The 22,630-nt window shown below is 36.9% G+C and overlaps 1 protein-coding gene across 5 annotated transcripts in view; it reads left to right on the top strand.

Moving 5' to 3' along the window:
• Window positions 1-22,630, top strand: part of CAST (calpastatin) — a 108,231-nt gene that overhangs the window by 4,920 nt on the left and 80,681 nt on the right. For all 5 annotated transcript variants that reach the window (XM_019428861.2, XM_019428862.2, XM_019428850.2 and 2 more), the window contains exon 2: window positions 8,893-8,955. In XM_019428861.2, coding sequence (XP_019284406.2) covers window positions 8,893-8,955 — 63 coding nt within the window. The remainder of the gene's footprint in view (window positions 1-8,892; window positions 8,956-22,630) is intronic.

Raw genomic sequence — 22,630 nt, 5'->3', positions numbered from 1 at the left:
AAGACCACCAGAGTCGTAAGTCAAAGCCAAGCGGCAAGGGTCGTTTATTGCAGGTTCGAACCTGGTCCTCTGCGCACTCGTCGCCGGTGACACAAGAGGCCACGAATAGGGTTGGTATAACGTTTTTATAGACAGAGACAAATAGCACAGGGGAGGTTTTTTACTTGTGGCGGGAGGAAGAAAGGGGGAAGGGGGTAGGTGAGGAATGTGCTAAGCAGGCAGGTTTACAGAAGCGAGAAATGCTGGTTAGTTTGTATACAATCACTCATTCCATTACATATCAGACTACATTTAGGAAGTTTTACAGCCCATTCTACAGCAGGTTACAATCAGGAAAGGTCTCACAATGCTCATAGCAAACAGCAAGCAAAACAGACTTCTCAGCAATTGTATTTTTTATCAAAGATCCATAATAAGCAGAAAAGAGAACCTAGCTTTAAACTAAGGCAGGGCTGTCATTTGGATTCAAAGCTGTTCCTTTCAAGGTCATGATCTCACAGTTGGTTAGTTCAAGCCCCGTGTCAGACTCTGTGCTGACAACATGGAGCCTGCTTGGAATTCTCTCTCTTCCTCTCTCTCTGCCCCTCCCCAGCTTGTGTGCTCTCTCTATAAAAATAAATAAATAAACTTTAAAAAAGTAAGTAAATAAGTAAATCCCCATTCAACTTAAGTATGTCCACTTGAATATATAGCATTGTATGTATTCAGTTCAATTCTCTTGCATTTCTTGTAGATAAAAATTACAAGTGCATCCTAATGACTACTACACAAGCAACAAAGTAACTATTGAAATTTTCGTGACATCTTCTTTGATTTAGAGAAAATTCAAAATTCATGCTACCTCTGAAAACCCGACAGAAAGAGCTGTGGCCATAACAGTGTCATCTTGGCATATCCATGATAATGTTAAAATGGTAGGGGAAAGCATACATGGAGTTTAAGTGAAACATTGAGATTTCAGAATTCTAGCCATACTTAATATGCGTCCTTAATATGTGTCTTTTATATGATAATCCCAAAGAAGATTAAGCTAATAGCACATGTTTTTAGAGGAGCAGGAATATATGTATGAAAAGCCAGACATTTTATTTACTTATATTTCTTAAGTAATTATTCTCCCTATAGCACTTAGCACATGGTGGCTACTCACTGATTCTTTTTCAATAAATAAACTCTATTCTATTACTCTTTGAGTTTGGAGTTTTCAGTATGAAAACCCAGTGAAATGCCTTTGGGTGACTCTAGGGAGATACATATGCTTTAGATAAGAGGATTCTAACTTCTTCAAAACTTTTTATCACATAAGAGAGGATAATACAGTCAACTGTTTATATACCCCTTCATCTTCAGTCATTATAAAAATTGTAATATTGTGCTACTCTTCCTTTATTTAGCTCCCAGCCCCACCAGCACACCAAACACACACACACACACACACACACACACACACACACACACACATCTCTTCCTTCCAAACTATTTTAAAACATGGGGAATTGCACATTGAAGTATCATGCCTGTGACTGACTTGGTGTAGATTATTTGGAAAATGAATTCTCTATTCCCTGTGTACTTTGTTTCCATAGATATAATATAGAAATGTGAGATTAATATACAACCATAAGAGACAAAATACTAAATATAAATATATCAGATGAACCTGGTTACTTTATACTTATGAAAAATAGAAGACTAAATTCTCTGCTCTAACATTTACAGCCTTAGAAAATGAAACCTTTAAACCTTTGCTTATGTCTCTTATTCATTTTACTATTTCATAATTCAGTACAATCAGGTTGTTGCCAGAGAAAAACAAGGGAGTGGAATAACTGTTACTGTATTCTAAAAGGAACTAGGCAATGGGCCAGGCTCCTCATTAACATCAACTTGTTTGAGAAATATGTCAGCCCGTGGGCCAAGTACTATTAGCTTCATTTTATAAGTAGAAAACAAAAAGGTTAAATTATTTTGCCCAGGATCACAGAGCCTTTCACATTCACACTTCTTCTGTCCCATCAGAGTTTGTCAGAGAATGGAATGCAGGGAACTGGTTACCCAGGTAACAGAAGAGTCTGGGAAGCCAACTGGGGAGGGTGAAGCCACCCAGAGATTAGAAATTTCAGGAAGCTGCTATCATTTCTAGGCAGGGCAGACTGGGGGGGAGCTGGATTGCCCTGGGCAAACTGGAACCGCAGCTGGCTGATTCTGCAGGAAACACTACTACAGAGGCTCCCAGAGGCAGAAAGGAGGAGGAAATACCACTTACCACCTCCAGTCTCCTACCCCTGCCTCCCAAGCCTGAGGCCTTTCATCCCAAATATCCCTGGTAGAGGTAGCAGGGAGAGCAGGAGCAGTGGGAGCAAGGAATTCTGGGCAAGGAATTCACCTAAGGGCAAATAAGTCTAGCATTGCTCCAGGGAGATGGTTTTAAAGCAAAACCAGCTTTACATCTTGGTCCTTCTGCTTGTTTTAGCAAGCAGAATACATACAAGAATGGATTTTAAGGGATTTTGCAAGAAATATCAATTTATACATTGTTAATTTTTCAAGCTATTTTTGGGGGTTGGGGTGGGGCTTCTTTCTCTTTTGTCTAGTTTATTAACCTGAACAGAGCAAAAATACTTCTCAGGGAATATTTAGAGCTCTTTGGAAATACATTCGTTCAATCAAGAATTATTTGTCACACCCCTACCACAGGACCAGAAAAATAAGAATATAGTTTACCATCTGGTTGGGAAGGCAAAATAGACATTTATGAAGGAATCAGTAAGCAAGAGAGTATCAAATAAGGGGCTAATTTGTTTGTTTTACTAAGAAAATAGAGACTAATGTGCAGATACGAAGGTACAATGTACCATAAACAGGGCAAGGCTCAGAATTAGTCAGGAAGGCTGGTGTGAACACAGGGCACTGCGCTCCTTCGTTGACCAATCAGAGCCCCAGAGCTGCCCCAACCTTCGTGACCAGGGGAAGCTCCCCATGGGTGCCAACTCAGTGGGGTGATTTGAAGAGCAGAACCGTCTGCTTCCTGTCATGGTGTCCACAAATCTCCTCTCAAAACCAGTGGTCTCGAATCCTAGCTGCATATTCAGATCAGCTAGGAAATTTTAGAGAAATATATCTGTGCTCTGGCCCCACTATAGACAAATTAATTTCCTGCACTCTGGCATGAATGTTTCCAAGTGTCCCAGGTGCTTGTGACCCACACTGAAGGATGAGACCCACTACTAAATGAAGGCTTTCTGATCCTCTGAAGGGCCTGAAAACCAGCTTTTCTTACCATATGCAATGGTAGTGCAGTGAGAGAGCTGAGCTCTGAGTAGGAGGGAAGTCCAGAGGGCATCAAGATAACCTCTTATTGCTTCATGATTTGTCTACAGCTATCACTGGACCTGCAAATATTGATCTGTATGGCCTTGCCTCCAAGTAGAAAAAGACAAACTTTCCAGTTGTTTTCAAATAACCTTTACTGTTTTTTAAAACAATTTTATTCAGGTATAATTCACAAACCATAAATTCATCCATTAAAACCTATAACTCAGTATTTTTAAGTATATTCACAGAGTGGTACAAGAATCACTTCAATTTAATTTTAGAATGTTTTTGTCACCCTAAAAGAAAACTTTGTCTTTTTTTGTTTTGTTTTTGTTTTGTTTTTTTGTTTTTTAAATTAAAGCAAAAACATTTCAGAAGCACACTAGCATTGGGCACTCTCACCTGGGTTTGCATTTGCAGAAGCTCTGATTTTTTCTATCTTCCTTCTTCCTTTATGTATGTGTATAAGTTTGCCCTTATTTTCTTCTCCATTATGTATGCCCTTGACTGTGTGTCTGTCAGAGTGTATGTGGGCAGAATAGGGAGGGTGCCCAGATGCTCACTAGCACACATCCTCACTGGGGTGAGCCCACAGGCTGCCAGCCTTACTGCTCCTGGATCTTGTTGATTTCCGGACAGGTTTTGGCTTTGCTATGGCTGAAGATTTTAAGCCTATAAATGCTGTACCCTCCAATGAGGATAGAGGACCGCTGTACTTGCCAAATACGCAGTGATCCATGGGGGTGAAAACAGTTTGGAAAATTATTCCTTTTGGGGGGAAGACAGTGAAGTCCCGTATCTGCTTTCTCCCTGCTTCTCAACTCCTGCTGCACATACCATCTCTTTCATCCTAACTCCCTGAGTGTCCTATCTTCTGCAGCTTTGTTCTCCCAGTGAATTTCTACTGCATGAGAGTTGGCATCCTGCTCTTCCTGTCTTTGGCCTCCAGCTCCTAATACAGGACTGAATTTACATACTGGCCTCTTTGATCCATTTTATAAAGCAAACCACTTTCAGAATAGGGAAGTTCTGTTTTGGTTTGTTGTTTTCATTTCAGAGCATTGGATTGAGACTTTGTTGATGTGGATCTTAAGATCTCACCTAGCTTTTCACTAGATCCAGAGTAGCACAGTCTCTGGGCGATAGACTATAATCTGGATATGTGGTATGATGGAGGAGGACTTCACCTTTCAGATCGTCTATTTCTTTATCCATAAAATGAGGTGACAGTGTATACCTCTGGAGTTGCTGAGGGGAGTGCAGGGGATCGCTTAGGGGAAATGGCTAGCAATGGGCTAGCCACAGAGTAAGTAGGTGCTTAGAACATGTTCTTTTCCTTCTCCTCATATAGAAAAGTCCTCCCTGGATTTATCAGTTTTGTGGTTTCAGTTCTCATTCCAGACCTGTCAGTACTTCCCTTCTCCGTGCTTCTTTCACCTCTCCCCACCCCACCTACTGCGTGAGGTAGTGGACAAAACCTTCTCTCTTCTCTCTTAGAAAGACCTTGCTGCAGGTAGGTTCCTATGCTGGATGGAATCTGACATATTTCATTCTACCAGCTCAGTTGTGTAGGAAGTGCTCAGTTATGCCATGGATTAAATAATGAGGCACTTTGTGTGTTAACTATGTTCATGTTAAAAAAAAAAAAATTAGGGGCACCTGGGTGGCTCAGTCTGTTGAGTGTCCAACTCTTGAGTTCAGGCTTAGGCCATGATCCCAGGGTCTTGGGATCCGCCCCTGTATTGGGTCTTCATTGAACATGCAAACTGCTTGAGATTTTCTCTCTCTCTTCCTCTATCTCTTTGCACCACTGTTGCTTTCCTCTCTAAAATTAAAAAAAAAAAAAAATAAATAAACATAAAAAATCAGGCACTTTGAATATCTCACAGTGAAAAGATATAACTGATTTTACATCATTAATAGACTGATGAATATTCAATAAGCCCCAAGGAATGATCAGAGAAATGGTTCATTCATAAGGTTGGTATTTACTAGAAATTAAATGATGTTAGGTAATTTTTGTTAATTCTCTTGGAGTAACAATGATATTGGAGTTGCTTGGGGAAAATTCTTCAGTTTAAGGAGATGCTTAATGAAATGCTTATGGATAAAGTTTCAGGATATCCGCAATTTACTCTCAAATACAGGTACATATACAAATCCAGGTAGATAGATCTGTTTGTAATATATGCAAATATTGCAAAATATAGGAACAATGTTAATAGTCATAGATTTAGTAGTAAGAATATTGGCACTCATTGTATTATTCTTTTAACTTTTCTTTCTGTTAGAAAAAATTTACAATAGGGGTGCCTGGGTGGCTCAGTCCATTAAGCATCCGTCTCTCGGTTTTGGCTAGTGTCATGATCTCCCAGTTTCGTGGGTTCAAGCCCCATGTCACGCTTTATGCTGATAGCACGGAGCCTGCTTGGGATTCTTTCTCTCCTTCTCTCTCTTCGCCCCTCCACACTGATGTTGTCTCTGTCTCTTTCAAAATAAATAAATCAACTGAAAAAAAAAGAAAAAATATATACTAAAAAGTGGGGTTAAAAAGAAAACAAAGAAACTGGGAAAATATAATCCATAAAGTTCCTTAAAAATATTGCCATTTGATTGTGTTTTTTATGTCAGTATACTTCTGTGTATTGTAAAAAAAAAAAAAAAAAAAAGCTTCCTACTGACAGCAAATACTTCTTTTGAAGTCATGAAATACCAGTTCTTATAGAACATAATTTTTGTAAGTTGTCCTTATAACTGAGCATTTGAAAAAGTATTCATAACATATACCACTCCCAAACTATTTGGAGCCTACATAAGTTGTAGAATTTTGAGTGTTTAAATGGAAACAAGTGATTGATAGTGTTGATTAATCCAGAAGAATGAAATTTTGAAACACCCCCAGAAAATGACTTTTTAAACTTTTTCTTATATTTATTTATTTGCATTCCCTTTTTTTTGTTTGTTTGTTTTTTGTTTTTTTTTTAAGTAATTTCTATGCCCAATGAACTCATAACCCTGAGATCAAGAATCACATGCTCTATGGACTGAGCCAGCCAGGGACCCTTTAAAAAAAATTTAAGGAAAAACATCTATATACCTAAAATGTAGAGACAAAGGGCTATCTGAACATTTACTGTAGGGTAACATATCATAATATATATTTGCCACATGAGCAGGAAGCAGAGGGGTCCTTGAGGAGAGCATGGAGACTTCTACCAGACAAAAGCAACTGACTCTTTAAGTTTTTAGTTTTTTTGTTTGTAAAGTAGAATACTAATACCTCTTGAAGAGTAAATGACGCATGCAGCACGTTCAGTAAAACACTGGATTTACCAATTCTGGAAGGAGACAAATTGGGTAAATCTGTCATTATAGATCTATCCCTCTTAAATTCTATCTGCAAATGGTGAATGATTCTTCCCTCTAGTCAGGCCTTCAGGAATCTTCTAAAATTTGTCATTTACCATTTAGCATTGATATATATGTGGGCTTTTAGATGTTTTTTCTCCCAAGATTCATTAACTACTCAATACTGATTGCCCTCAACTGTAGATAGACAAACACTAGACTAGGACATCATGGTGAAACAGGGCTTCATTCACCAAACTCTTGCAGGCTGGCTGCTTTTCAGTGGATTCCACCCCCTGATCCGTGATGGTGCTACATTTTGGGGACAATTTTCCACACAAGAAAGCAATTTACTCCTAGTTTTTCATACAAAAACTCTTTTCTTTAATGTTTATTTATTTTTGAGAGAGAGAGAGAGAGAGAGAGAGAGAGAAAACAAGTGGAGGAAGGACAAAGAGAGAGGGAGACACAGAATCCAAAGCAGGCTCCAGGCTCTAAGCTGTCAGCACAGAGCCCAACACAGGGCTTGAAATCACAGACTGTGAGATAGTGACCTGAGCTGATGTTGGGCGCTTAACTGACTGAGCCACCCAGGTGCCCTGTGTACAGAGAACACTTAATGCAAGATTTCTTCCATGTGTCTGATATTTCTTGGGCTTTTTAAAACATTAAAATATATGTTGATATGACTAAAGGAAATATTACCTTATTCTATTTAGCATGGTATAGTGACAAGCAATATATTATAAGTCAGAAAAGCTGCTTTGCAAACTTTTCCCATTTACTGGTTATGGGTCCTTGTGAAAAGCTCACTGAATTCTTCTTATTCTTAGTTTTTCGTATACCAAAAATCACATGAGCTTCTATTTTGTATGAAATAAGAGTGTGTGTTAAAGTAGATAATAAAAAATATAGGGGCGCCTGGGTGGCTCAGTCGGTTAAGCAGCCGACTTAGGCTCAGGTCATGATCTCGCGGTCCGTGAGTTCGAGCCCCGTGTTGGGCTCTGTGCTGACAGCTCAGAGCCTGGAGCCTGTTTCGGATTCTGTGTCTCCCTCTCTCTCTGACCCTCCCCCATTCATGCTCTGTCTCTCTCTGTCTCAAAAATAAATAAACGTTAAAAAAATAAAAAAAAATAAAAAATATATAAATTATTAATTATTATACATAATATAATATAAATTATTAACATTAATATTACTGTTGCTGCCACTCTTCTTCAAATAATTTCATTGACTTACATATTCAGGTTATGATTCTGCTCTAGGGACTGTCATGGGTTTTATATTTTGGTTTAACTGAAGGTGGTCAGGATTGAACCCAATGGTAAGCTTTTATTTTCTTATATTTAGTGAGGTTCTTTTCCCCCACTTTCTTGCATATCCCACAATGTACAAGAAGTGAAACAATTCTTTGTAACCCTTTTCAGGAACATATGTTTGTTTGTTTGTTTGTTTTTTATTTCTCAAAAAAATCCAATAAATTTTGTGGCTTATTTTATCTTATTATCAAAACAAATGAGGCTGTAAGCTACTTGAAAGTTTTATGTAACACATAAAAATACTTATTTTTCATTCATTTGTTCTGGTGAGAAAAAGGAAATTCATTTCATTCATTTCATTCATTTGTCCTGGTGAGAAAAATAATTCTGTGTCTGGACATAATGAAATTCCAAAGCCATAATAAATAGAAGTTGCAGGTATGGTCTTTACCCTTCAGGGTTTATCTTCCTGCATTTGTGAGTACTCAGATAGAAGAACTCTGGGTAATTCCCAAGAACCATCAGAAGTGATGGTAGATTTGGAAGCTATGGTCGTCGGTCGAGCCCATGCTGAACTGAGGCTTAAGTATGGTTTTAGACTCAACATGGTCCTTAGACATCACATCTCCATGAGGAACCACATGTCTCCCACACTGGCAATTTGGGCTTTAAAATTAAGTGAGGCATTTTGTAGGAGACGAGATGCCGCCTTAGAATCACCATCAGATCTATGTCTGGTTAATTATAGACTGACTTTCTACATCCCAAATGAATGTCTGTAGCTTCTCTTGATTTTTGAAAGCCACCCATGTCAGTGTGGAATTATCAACATTTTCAGAAGGAAGATTAAAGGGGTCCTTGTTTGTACAGTATACATATTTAGCCCTTCAGGAGTAAAGTCACTATTACATTATCTTGTAACACCTCCTTATTTTAAACATTATCTTTCTTCCTTTTTATGTTTTTATAGCATGCCGGTGAAAAAACCAGTGGATCACCTTCAAAGTCAGGAGAAAAGAAAGGATCAGATGAGGTAATTTCTGCAGTACTGGGCTTTGCTTTTCTCTTGCTTTTAATTGTGAATTCTATCTTGACACACATAATGAGGTTGCAAAGAGTTCCTACTGGAATTTTGGCAGATTTAATCTGAATTAAGATTTGATTCAAGAATGTAAGTGAAAATCATTACAAATTAATAAGAATTAAGAATTAATAAGAATTCTTTTCCTGGGAAAAGAATCTTTAGAAATTGTTTCTATTTAGAACTAGAACCCAGTTATTGAAGGTATTTTCCCTATAGGAATTGCTGAACCTTAAATGTTTTGTTGGTGAACATGGCAGATTTAGAGGAGGAAACCAAATGCTCTAGTGGAAAAGGAAATCTTTTTTCATGAGAATACACTATGAAAGAAGAACAGTGATAGCCTAGATTAATCTGTTATTCAGGTTCATAAACAAAAGGAAAAGAGAAGGTCTATTTTATTTGGCTCAATTGTATGGAAACACTAGTAACACCAAATCTTTCCACTTTGAGATGGTTGTTTTTGAGCTTGTGAATTTCTCCTTCCACTGAATGACACACCATTATGTGGCCTTTCAACACTGGTCAACTTCTCCATGGAGAAAGGACCTGTGAATGTGCTGTCCTTCCAAAGGGCACTGGATGTGCCTCCCTTTTGCTACTTTTTACATTTTAGATCTCAATAGATACGCTCATCTTCATTTGATAGGAATTGTCACTGTCATTTCCATTTGGTAAAACAGCCAAGTCCTAAATGGTACATGGAAAACCAGAAAGCATACAGTGATCGTTATATTTTTCTCTATGTTAGCAACATGGTTTCAAAAATTTTGCTCCTCTTCTTCCTGCAGTTTTGAAATATTTAATATGTTTCAATATATCCAATATAGGAAGAGATTGTTATGAATAGAAACTGCTATGGATTCTGCACTAAGGTTCGCTCTACTTTCTACTGTCATTGTCTTACTAATATCCTTGAAAATATAATTTAGATTATTAATGAGCAGATTTGTAATGAAGTTTGCCATGCAGGGCAACTGTTTCTTTAAAATTAAACAATAAGAGTAAACATTTATTTAGATTTTATCCTGTTTCTTTGTTAAATTGTTAAAAAATAAATTCCCTTATGAAAAACCACATTTTCTCCCTTTACTAGCGTGAAAATTACTACAGAGTGTCATTAAGTTCCCTTATCTACCCTACCTTTTAAGTATCTTCCCAGGTAAGATATCTATTAAATGATTTCCTATCTGAAAACAGTAGTGCTTCTTTATTCTCCATACTAGGAAATAATGATTTTGGATGTTATTCTCTATTAATATTAATTAAGAGTAACCTATTTACTTGAAAAGGGAAATCTTTTCTAATGTGGTCAAGTGAATAGTAGACTAGGTCTTATAGGAGTATTCTCACTAAATATGTTATTACTTGAGAGCTTAAATATTACATCTTGAATGTACAGGCATTGTTGGTTTAGACAACATCTGCTAGCACAGTATTAGGGTTGTTTTATATGTAACACCTTGACTATAAAGTACCTTATTCCCATATTTATAAGGGGCTTGAGAAAACTAATAAGGAGCCCTCTTAAAATGTAGCCAGGGGACAATTCGTGATTTCTGTGTTAGTAGAGGCAGACTATACTTTAAATTCGAAACCAAAAGGCTGAACTTCTATCTCAAGAAAAGGAAGAAGGGATTTTTCTTCTCTTTATCAGCAATTCAAGGAATTCTGACATTGTTTCAAAATACTTCTGAGAAATTCAGGTTTATAGCTCTTCTTGTGCTGAGCCTGGACATACTGATCTGTTGTGCTCTGTCCCCGCCAGCAGAACTGAAGAGAGGACGGAGGCTTTTCCTTGCTCCTTTGGCATAAATCACTGTAGTAATTCATATGGTCTGAGACTGAAGATTGTTTATTATCCCACCGAATTCAGTCCATATCTGTTTGATAGGGTAGACAGACCTGTGAGTTGGGATGACTTGGTAGTCAAGATATATTTCCAATAGGATATGTCTCCAGGGAATCTCTAATTCTTTATGTTACATACAGATAAGTCATTGGTGAGATATTGTGGGCCTGGAGACAATTCAAGGAAACTATCTAGTATTAGGCATTATTTTAGCCTTTGTATTCAGTTATAACACCATGTGCGATTTGGATATGTTATCTATCCTGCCTACCATCCATGATTGGTTACCATTCTCTTTCCTTCTCAAAATTACCAGAGAAAGATTTCCTCAAACTAATCCTTTCTCCCAAATATTTTCTTACCACTGCTCTTTTGAACAAGAAGTGAAATCCAGAAGCTTAGTTTGGGTTTTGGTAATCCATTTTCAGACTAGTATATACTTCCAAAGGTTAAACAACATGTCCCTAAGCATATGCAAACATGTAGGCTAGGCTTCTACAGACAAACCCAGGCCTTTGAAACAAAGTCAGTTTGAAAGTGTGCTTTCTATGCTTAAGGATACTTCTCTGCATTTGTTTTCTTTCTCCCTTTATCACTTTGATGCATTTTATTTGGAGGTGCAAGAAAAAGGGTACATAGGAGGACTTTGGGAAGATATAACCAGGAGCAAAATGATTAGGGTTAGGTAAGAACCACTGTTATATTGTCATATGTAAAAATACCTAGGGATGAATGCTCTGTGTGAATTTTAGAGCTCTTTCTCTCCTGCAATCATAAATGGTTTTTACTTGGTTGGAATTTGACCCCTACATAGCCACTAAGTTATCCTAAGAAGTTGGCAGCAATTTTAACAGAATCTTACAACCAAAAAATCATTTGTCGTGTTGCGTTTCCAATACAGATGCTTGAGACTGGACTAGAGTAAGTGTCTAGAACATATTCACTTACTTCTTTATACCAGTCATTATGAACTGGCTAAGAGCTCCTCAAATGTAAAGGAGTTACAAAACTAAAAGTTGAATGGATTAATTAACCAAAGGTAAAATGACTAGAGCAGGAAAAGGAAAAATGGGAAAACTTAACATGAGCCCCTTTAAAAACACTGGAACAAAGAAGCCTTTCCAAACCTGCAGTCAAATCTATGTATAGTATTTGACTAACACATCTGGCCACACTGGGGGAGTATGATCATTTGTGCAACATATGTCAGTGAAGGCCTGAGGAATGGAATTTAAAGCATAAGATGGGCACAATCTTTTAGAGCCAATTATAAGAACCCAAATTTAATAATAGATATATTTTTATGGGTACAAAGGGAGGTATAAACAGGATAGAAATCGTGCCTTAGAGGAAAAGATATGTGGGATTCTTTTCTCAGTATTTACCTTTCCTCCTTCTAAAATGCATAAAGTATTAAATGACTCCCAGCATTTTTTACACTTTTCCTCTTAATGAAATTAGTCTTTTTTTTAATCACAAAGACAATGTGTACTTGTGAAAAACAGCGTTACGTAGTCTACCACTTATTTATAAGTATTGGTATAAAATTTTCTGTGTATTCTTAAATTAATGTGATAATGTTGCATGTTCATACTTAATATATGACTTGCTGATTTTAGCAACTTTTTAATACAGCTAAAACATAATCATTGAAGAAAATTGAGAAAATACTGAAGAGGATTTTTTTAAGTTTATTTATTCCAAGAGAAAGAGCACATGAGCAGGGGAGGAACAGAGAGAGAGGGAGGGAGAGAGAGAACCCCAAACAGCCTCCCCACTTTGAGCATGGACCCCAGTGTGGAGCTGAAACTCACAAACCATGAGGTTATGACCTGAGCCGAGATCTAGAGCAGACACTTAAATGACTAATCCACCCAGATGCTCCAAGAAAATAGTGAAGACTTTAAAGAAAAAATACCATCATCTACCATTCTAGCACCTACAGACATGGCCACTACTTCCATCTTGGCGTATATCCCTATATGATTTTTCTCTGTGTATATATTATGTTTAAGCAGAGATAACAACGAAAATCATTAGTAGGGCCTAGAAAAGGATAAATAATGTGCTTTGTGAGAGATCAATTTTTTCTAGTTAAAAAGAGTCGTCATCGTGTAGGTTTTAAGAAAATCATTATTCAGGTATCTTGGCATTTTATTAGGGCATTTAACCTAGTCTTTATGTAGTGCTTTGTTTTTGAGGGAGCAACACCTTCAAAAAGTCTTCGGGGACAGTGTTCTCACAAGCAAGTGATTTAGCTGTTGTTAGCAAATTCTGGAAGAGTAGTACAGCATATATTGTTTTAAGGGATTATCGGTCATGACAAAAAAATCCATGATAATTGTGGGGAGTTGACTGTGGCTGCACAAGCTCATGTCCCAGTGCCAAGAAAGAGGCAAAGTCAAAGTGCCCCGAGCTCAATCCTACCTGGCTCAGTGGGAGAGCCATACTCCAGCAGCCAGCCCAGAATCCAACTGCGGCTGATTTGGCAGGTTAAAAACTCTCTAAGGGAAGCTCCAGAAATTCTCTTGGACTGCAGTTTCCTCATTTTCGTTTTTAGTTCTAAATTTCAATTCATGTCTTCATTGACTGGAATATTTTTAAACATAATTTTTTCAGGGAGGGAGCACGAATGGTGATTTTCTGAACATGCTTTTGTGCTGGCTTCACACAAGAAATAAATACAAAATTGTACAACATCCTTGGTGAGCAATTCTGTTCCCTCAAAATTCTATACATGTTGCTCCAAGATTGTCTGGCTTTCTGTGCTGTAGAGATGTGTGGGGAAGCCTAATTTTAACTTATTTTTAGAAATTCTGTTTTTCCTGTCTTAGTGCATATACAATTTTGTTGTTGTCCTTACAATTTAAAAAAAATTGCCAGGATGTATGTATTTATCTGTTTCTCTTTATTAATTTTTTTCCTGGGAATGTCTTATTTAATTATTGCTTTTATTTTGGTTTAGCCCTCATGGCAATAAAAATCATTATCTTATTGATTTCTAACTATGGGATGGGACAGGATGCAAAATCTTTTGTCTATTATATATTGCAGAGCCTTTCCCATTAAAAAAGGAAGAAAGTTTGGTAGTTAATTAAGCTTAGTAGCTGTTTTGTTTAAAAAACAACACCATACTATATGTAGCACCCAGAACATATGCCAATAGCTATAAAGTAGAGACCTTATGCATCATCATTCAATGAATTGTTTTATCAGAAGCTAAGGATACACTTTTAATAAATAATATGAAAATAACGTGCTTTTAAATCAAGCATCTGTGATATACAAATTGTTATGTCATTGGATAGGGAAAGGCTAGTAAAAAACAGTAAGTACTTTGCCTTTATAAGTGGGCACATAAATGTATCAACATTGTATCATATAGTGATAGTATGCCATTCATTATTGTGCTTTGAATTTATGAGCCTAATTATCGAAGACCTTAGGTCTCACAAAAATTGTCTCTGAAAAGTTGTACCTTATAGCATATGGAATTGCAATCAAATGTTAACAAAATATCAAAGGAATTGAATGGAAGGTAAATTTACTGGCTTCAGAGTAAATCATAAGTCCTGGAAACCTGATGGACAATTGATTAAATATTATTCCTGAAATATACTGTTTTAAATTATATGTTTGTTTTCATTCTTCTCTTTAGATTTTATTAGCTTCTCAAAGATAATGGCATGACTGATTGAAAAGGGACAATAACCTGAAATCATGCTCATAGCAAAATAACCAGTTTCATCTGAGGGCTGCAAATGTATGATTCTTGTCATAAAGTCAGCAACATTTTATCATACAAAAATGTGCATCATAGCTTATTTTTATTTTAAATTTTATATATTATATTTTGTAATATATATTATATATAATAATATATATTATATATTATATTTTATATATTTTATTATTTTATATTTTATTTTATATTTATTTTATTATTTTAAAAACAGTTCATTTGTGAAAGCAAAACCTAAAGGAAAGTTGATGTCATCAAGTCTTTTATGTTTCAGTCAGCATTATTACAGAATGCTTAGTAAATGTATAGAGCAGTGTGTTAGTATCATAAAAAATTTTTTAAAACTCTATTCCTAATTTTTGTTTTGTTTTTACCAATTACTTCAGGTGACTCTTATGTCACTGGTCTTCTGAGTACATTTTGAGTTACACTGAAATAATTCTTTTTTTTTTTTTAATTATTATTTTTTTTTTTTTTAAGAGAGAGAGAGTGTGTAAGCAGGGGAGGGGCAGAGGGAGAAAGAGAGAGAGAGAATCCCAAGCAGGCTCCACGCCTAGTGGGGAGCCCACCACAGGGCTCAGTCTCACTCCTGTGAGATCATAATCTGAGCCAAAATCAAGAGTCAGGAGCTTAACCAACTGAGCCACCCAGGTGCCCCAAGATAATTCTTATAGAGTGCATAGCACAGTGCTTGGCACACATAAGCATTTGTTTCTTGTTTTCTGTTTCCTTCCTTCCGTCCTTCCTTCCTTCCTTCCTTCCTTCCTTCCTTCCTTCCTTCTTTCCTCCCTCCCTTTCTTTCTTTCTTTTCTTTCTTTCTTTCTTTCTTTCTTTCTTTCTTTCTTTCTTTCTTTCTTTCTTTCTTTCTTTCTTTTTTTTCTTTGTAGATAATCTTTCCACCCTGGCCCTTGGACCTACTGTTCTCTGTCATGTTCTGGAGATAGCGTGACTGAAGCACATTAAGAGTGCTGAAGTTTCTAAGAGTCATTGAATCATGTGGGTGCCTTTGGTTGGAGCAAGTACTAACCGTGTTTTTCTCTAATTTTCATAGGACCTTGTCTAGGGAGCTATTCCTTCTCTCTTTTCCTCTTTGTTTAATGATTCCTTTAGATTACATATTAGTTCAGTCTTCTTCATCATAAACTGTTTCAAAATATATCCTTTGAAATTGCTCAAGCTCCCATTTTATCTTCCTTTCTAACCCTCAGTGCCAAAATTCTTGTTTGAAATCATTGAAGAAAAGAGTGTCCAGAGAAAGAGGAGAGAAACCAAAAGCAGATGTTGATAAATGCCTGTGTTGGGGGGGAAGGGGGGTAGGAAGGAGAAATCAGTGAACAGGTCAAAGAAAAAGCAGTTAATAGGTAGGGGGACCTGGGTGTTGCAGTGTCATTAATGGGAAGACTGGAAAAAGGGTCTAGGCTGGTAATTGCAGAATTATGGGGGCTGTGGAAAGACCCTGGATTGGAGATGGGGATATTGTTGGAGCTGTCTCTTTTATGATTGGGAGGGTGCTGAGTAAGTGGAGATTCTGCACTGATGACTCTTCAATGTACATGGATTTATGTAATGAACATCAGTAAAGCAAAAAAAGTTGAAATCAGTGTTCACTTATACAAAAAGAGTTAAGTGTGGCCTAGATGCATCACATGTTACAGATTTCTTGGATTGTTTGCCAGTTGTTTATAGGTAAATAGATTCACTTGTTAATTGAGTAGTATAAGTAAGAAAGACAATATTTGGAAAGAACTCAGGAGTGAATTCTAAACATGTTTATCTTAATCATTAGGACATCAGGCTTTTTGGTTGGTTATTTACATTAAGGTTAGCATCCCTGGATTCTTTCTTTTGTAAATCAAGTCAGTCCCTTCCTACATAGTCTAATTGGAGCTCAAGAGCAGAATTTTTGGACTTAAGTACATTCCAGAGATATAGCACTCTGAAATCTGCAGATGCAACTTTGAAGAAAAACATTTCTTTTATAGGAAATTGATAGTTCAAGTACTTTTATATTCACATTCCAATTTTGGTTTCACTTAGTACTTGGGTTAACCATTGCTTCATTGAATGTAATTTTGTGACTGGCTTTTTTTGTGCTTTCTTAAAAGATGGGTAGACTCTGGAAAATCTGAAACCAAGCATCTATTCCACTGAATAATGAAAGCTAAATAGGAAGCTGAATGACTAATGGATTTTAAAATAGTGCATTTAGAAGATAATGAAGGTTCTTAGGACCAGCTATAGGGACAAGAGTTTGCAGAGATACATGTTAGGTGTAGTGGTATCGGCCTGAATGCTAAAAACATAGTTCAGGGGACACCCAGTGGTTAAAAGGAGGAAATTCTTTGCTATGGTAATGTTCAAAAAGTGATGGGATAAAATATTTCTAGCTTTAGCAATGATGATACATTGTTGATTTTGTCTTTCTAAATTAGCATGTTAGGGGTGTCTGTGTGTGTATTTTAAGAAGGAGGCTTGATTTTGACTTCTTATATAAATTTTCTTCAAATATTTGAAAACTTCAAAATTATGAAATTGTAAATCTATATGATTAAACTCTTCCTTTAACAAAAACATAAATGGTGTTTTAAAATGGAAAATAACTGAGAGCCTTGAATAAGAAAAACAATTCATCCTTTTTTATCTAGAAATTCCCAGTCTGAGAATTTGTTTCAAGTGCATAATCAGAGGTGTACATGATGGCACAAGGATCTTCATCACTGTATTTATAATAATGACAAACTGGGAGAGAAACAAACATACAGCAGTAATGAATTGGTGAAGTTACCACACAGATGTAGTAACTGAGGTATCTTGAACACCATGCTTCAAAGAACATTTAGTGAAGAAAAGTGTTTATGTTAGGTTAAAAAAAAAGATGAAGGAATTACAATTTCACTTATATACTGTATTTATAACATGGTGCATATTTTTTTTTATTTACACAAGAATAGAAAAATAACTGAAAGTAGCTGTTTTGATTGACAGGAATTTGAGTAATTTACATTTCTTTTTTCTACTTTTTATTCTAAATGTATTTTTGTAATCAGAAGGAAAAGAATAAAGATCATCAGGTTATAGAAGAATAATGAAAGTGTTTTTAACAGTGATTGGAACTAAATCTGTGCATATGTCTGCTTACACATTAAAGAGAGAAGTATTTTAGATGTGAGCCTTTTTTCTTTGGAACGCCTTAGAGATCCAGCAGCTGCTACTGTGTGTGTGTGTGTGTGTGTGTGTGTGTGTGTGTGTGTGTGTGTGTTTATGTACAGGCACAAGCAAATGTGCATGTTTGACTAGAAGTGTCTCTCTTACATATGGACAGAGAATTAGGTAGCTTAGAGGGCAAGGATTCACAATTATTTTCAGTTCATAGTCCCTCTGGAATCTGATGAAAACTGATCTTTTCCTCTGAAAAGTACATACATATGTGTGTACAAAACATACTCCCAAAATGTGACATACAGTTTAAGGACATTTAGAGGTACACGCCATCCCCAGCCCTGAAGGGGCAATCTTGTTGAGTAGATATATTTAGGAGGTACCATCCAATAATATTTCCCAGTTAGCTTGTTGTCTGTAATTCCACCATTAGCAACTTACTTAACCTTTGAGTTAAACATTGCTTTCTCCTGGATCCTCTTTTAAATTCTGAGTATTCCTAGGAGAGATAATATATCAATTATTAACACCTTAGTGAGAAGTATTTTGACAAGAGAAGATTGGTAAGGGTAGTTGAGAACTAGAGAGCATTTGATAATAATAGCTAACACAAATATAGGCATTGTACACACACGTACATGCACCCCTCTTATAATAATCTCATTCTCCTGGTGAGGAAATTGAGGGAAAGCTTGATTAAATAACTTGTCCAAGGTTACACAGGTATTTGGTAGTGAAGTCCGGAATTGACTCAGTTTACAGAGTCAGGGCTTTTAACTACTATCTTGATAATATTCATAAAATTACCTATTTTAAGAATTCTGTCTATTTGGGGCACCTGGATGGCTCAGTCATTTAAGCACCCAACTTTGGCTCAGGTCATGATCTCACTGTTTGTGAGCTGGAGCCCCACATCGGGCTCTGAGCTGACAGCTCGGAGCCTGGAGCCTGCTTCAGATTCTGTGTCTCCCTTTCTCTCTGTCCCTCCCCCGTACACGCTCTGTCTCTCAAAACTGAATAAAAAGTTTGAAAAAAATAAAAAGAAGAAGAATTCTATCTAAGGCTAACACCATAGACTTTCTTACTACTGTTGTCAATTTTTGTAAATCTTTCCTTCTTTCCTCCTTGTGTTGTACCCTCTTTTCATTCAAGAAGTTTATAAAGTAAGATTAAGTCATTCCACAGGAATAAAAGGCACAGCATAGGGAATATAGCCAATGATACTGTAATAGCGTGTATGACAGATGGTAGTTGCACTTGTGATGAGCACAACATAACACTTGGAATTGTTGAATCACTATGTTGTACACGTGAAACTAATGTAACGTTGTGTGTCAACTATACTTTACTAAAAAAATAAATTAAAAAAGGAAGATTAAATCATTCCTATTTCCTTGAATCTGAAATGAAGAAAGTGCATTCTCTCTCCATAGGGTCAGAAATGCAACATGGAGGAAAGCTGGGTCACAGCAGACAGAGTCAGGAAAAGGCTAGCATTTGGGCTGCCTAGCAAGACAGCCACCCAGGACTAGAAAGACTTGAGTTGACTTGGTGATGATGAGTAGGTACTGAGTGGTTAGAAAATAAATACACTCAATGAAGTGCAGCTACCATAGTCTGTGTTATTAAGACCATTGTGCATGAGGCATTTCCCTCAGTAAGTGAATTTCTATGCAATGAGTTAATGGTAAGATTTATTCATTATGACTTATTTATCACTGTTTCCCAGGGGCTAATATATCCTATGTATTTTATTGCATTTGTGGTAGCATACATTTATACTTCTTTTGGTAATAAAGGCAACTTGTATTTATTTGTAGACTATTTACAACCATGGTATAAAGGATCATTTGTAGATAACAGTCAAGCTTTATAATTGGTACTGTTGGGGGATATGCCTACCCTTTCGAAAGACAATTATTTTCTAGATACTATTTTCTGATAAAACATGTGTTTTTGGGGCGCCTGGGTGGCTCAGTCGGTTGAGCATCCGACTTCGGCTCAGGTCATGATCTCGCGGTCTATGAGTTCGAACCCCATGTCGGGCTCTGTGCTGACAGCTCAGAGCCTGGAGCCTGCTTTGGATTCTTTGTCCCCCCTCTCTTTCTGCCCCTCCCCCACTCATGCTCTGCCTCTCTCTGTCTCAGAAATAAATGTTAAAAAAAAAAAAGCATGTGTTTTCATGTGGAAACACAATATTTCTTGTCATTTTATAGGGTAACTATTAAGTAATGGAACTGATTTGTTAACAAATATGTCAAAACATATATTTTAATGAGAGTTTTTATCCTGAAAACTACTACATTTCATAAAGTCTTAAGAAACCATTGATCTAAAAATGCACTGATTGAAAAATGCTAAGAAAGAAAAGAAAAACTATAAATTAATCTCTGACCATAGATTTTCTGTACTTATTTTTTTTATTGAAGTATAATTGATGTACAGTGTTTTATGTTTCAGGTGTACAATATGATTCAATAATTTTATACATTATTCATTGATCGTCACAATAAGTGTACTCTTAATCCCTTTATCTATGTCACCCATGCCCCCACCCACCTCCCCTCTTATACTATTTTTAAGAAGCATCTGGGGGCACCTGGGTGGCTCAGTTGGTTATGTATCTGACTTCAGCTCAGGTCATGATCTCACATATCATGAGTTTGAACCCCGCATTGGGCTCTGTGCTGACAGCTAGGAGCCTGAAGCCTGCTTCAGATTTGTGCCTCCCTCTCTCTCTGCCCCTCCCCTGCTCATGGTCTGTCTCTCTGTCTCTCTCTCTCTCTCTCTCTTAAAAATAAATGAACATTAAAAAAAATTATAAAAAAAAAGAAGCATCTGTATGCAAGAGGTATGGAAAAGGAAAGAAAATGGTGACTTCCTATCAATAAAATGAAATCCAGTGGTAACCTGAAAATTTATATAGTTAAGCTACTTTCCATTGTTCAAATAATGTTGATCTTAATTCTACTTTTACATTCAGAACACAAAAGCATTTCATCTTCCATCAATATTTTTTTTCACTAAAATCATTTGTTAATCCAGTTCAGTAGCTTTCTCATATTTACCATATATGAATCTGATTAGTTTTTTGGTAGGTTCAAAAACTTAAATCTCCTTTGAGAGCATAAATTTGTTTTGCATCCAAGGATAATCAAATAATGTGTTGCAGTTTCTGAAAAAAGTTCAACAAAGAGTTTCACAAATATCTTGAGAAATTATTTGAGCATGCCAGCAGCCACATTGAACCTTTGAGGATTTCAATACTCGTTTAATGCAAAAGTTCTTGTATATCTGTGTGCTCAAAAATTTTGTGACCTATAATGTCTGACTCTTAAAGGCTGTACTCTTAAGGGCTCCCCAAAGAATATTTGCCATTATTTTGGTAGAAAGGTAGGCTAGCTCCATTTTCTTGCTCTTTGGATGGAGAAGAGAATCACTGGTTTTGTGGCTGCAGGAACTCTAACCAACTCCCTGGAAGAGAAAGACATCATGTCAGCTGGGACAGGAGACAGAACTCTTGCCCCACATGTAGATTTTGTCATCACTGGAAGTCTTTGAGGGATGGGCATCTAAAAACCAACTTGCCCCTTTGTTCATACCCTATTTATTCATCATTCTTACTTGGATTTGTTAAGCTTCATGGATTGGTGGGTTCATCACATTTGGAAATGATTTGGTCATTATCTCTTCATATATTTTGGTTTGTCTCCATCTCTCTCCTCTTCTTTGGAGGCTGCAATTATACACATATTAGCTGCTTGAAGTTGTCCCACAGCTCACTGATCCTCTCTTCCCTAGCCTCTAGTCTTTACTCACTGTTTTGTTTTGGGTAGTTTCTATCGCTATGTGTCCATGTTCACTAATTGTTTCTTTTGTGATATCTCATCAGTTCTTAATCCCGGTGTATTTTTCATTTCAGACATTGTATTTTATATGTTTAGAAGTTTGATTTGGGTGGCTTTTAAGAAAATACTTTTCATGTCTCTCCTTAACTTACTTTTAAAAAGCTTTTTATTTTGAAATAGATTCTCAGGAAGTTGTGAAGATAGTGTGAGAGGTCCCCTGTACCCTTCATACAGTTTTCCCATTGGTTACATCTTACGTAATTATAGTATAATATCAAAAGTAGGAAATTGACATTGGAACATGTGTATGTAAGTTCTATACCACTTTATTACATGTATGGATTTGGGTAGCCAGCACTGCAATCAAGATACTATGCTTTTTGAACATTATATTTTCCTACCCATGGAAAATAAAGTTGTATTTTTCTGCTTCTATGCATGCCGTGTAATTTTTTATCAGATACCAGATAGATGTGAATTTCATCCTGTTGGGTGCTTGTTTGTTGAGCTGTGTTCTGGGACACAGTTCAGTTACCTGGAAATAACTTAAGGTTTGCTTTTAAGCTGTTTGGCTGGCCCAGAGCAGCCTTTAGAAGAGGACTAATTTATCCTTCTGCAGACTCTGCCAATGATTCTGACTGCTGGGGACATATTCTATTCCTGGTCTGTGCGAGCTCTAGGGATTATACCTCTGCTCCTTCTGGGTGTTCTTTACCCAGACTTCAGGTTCCCACATGGCATGCACATGCATGCAGATCTCTGGGGCTCTCTCTTGCAGCTCTCTTTCTGGTGCTCTCCCTGTGAACCTCTTGAGCCCCCTTGGTCTGTGGAGCTCCCAGTTCTACCTCCTGAACCCATAGAGACTGATGGTTTCTGCCTAGGTTCCTTTTCCACGTTCCACATTCCACGTTCCACGTTCAGGCAGCCTGGGAACTCTCCAGACAGAAAGCTGGAACAGCCCTAGGGCTCCCCTCTCTTGTTTCCCATACAGGGAACATCATGCTGCCTGGTGTCCAGAGTTTGAGG

The sequence above is a fragment of the Panthera pardus genome, unplaced genomic scaffold, assembly GCF_024362965.1.
Source record: "Panthera pardus isolate Hobbes unplaced genomic scaffold, ASM2436296v1 HiC_scaffold_2, whole genome shotgun sequence".
Lineage (NCBI taxonomy): Eukaryota > Metazoa > Chordata > Mammalia > Carnivora > Felidae > Panthera > Panthera pardus.
Note: the sequence above shows the minus strand (reverse complement) of the source record. Positions and strands in the feature narration are given on the sequence as shown.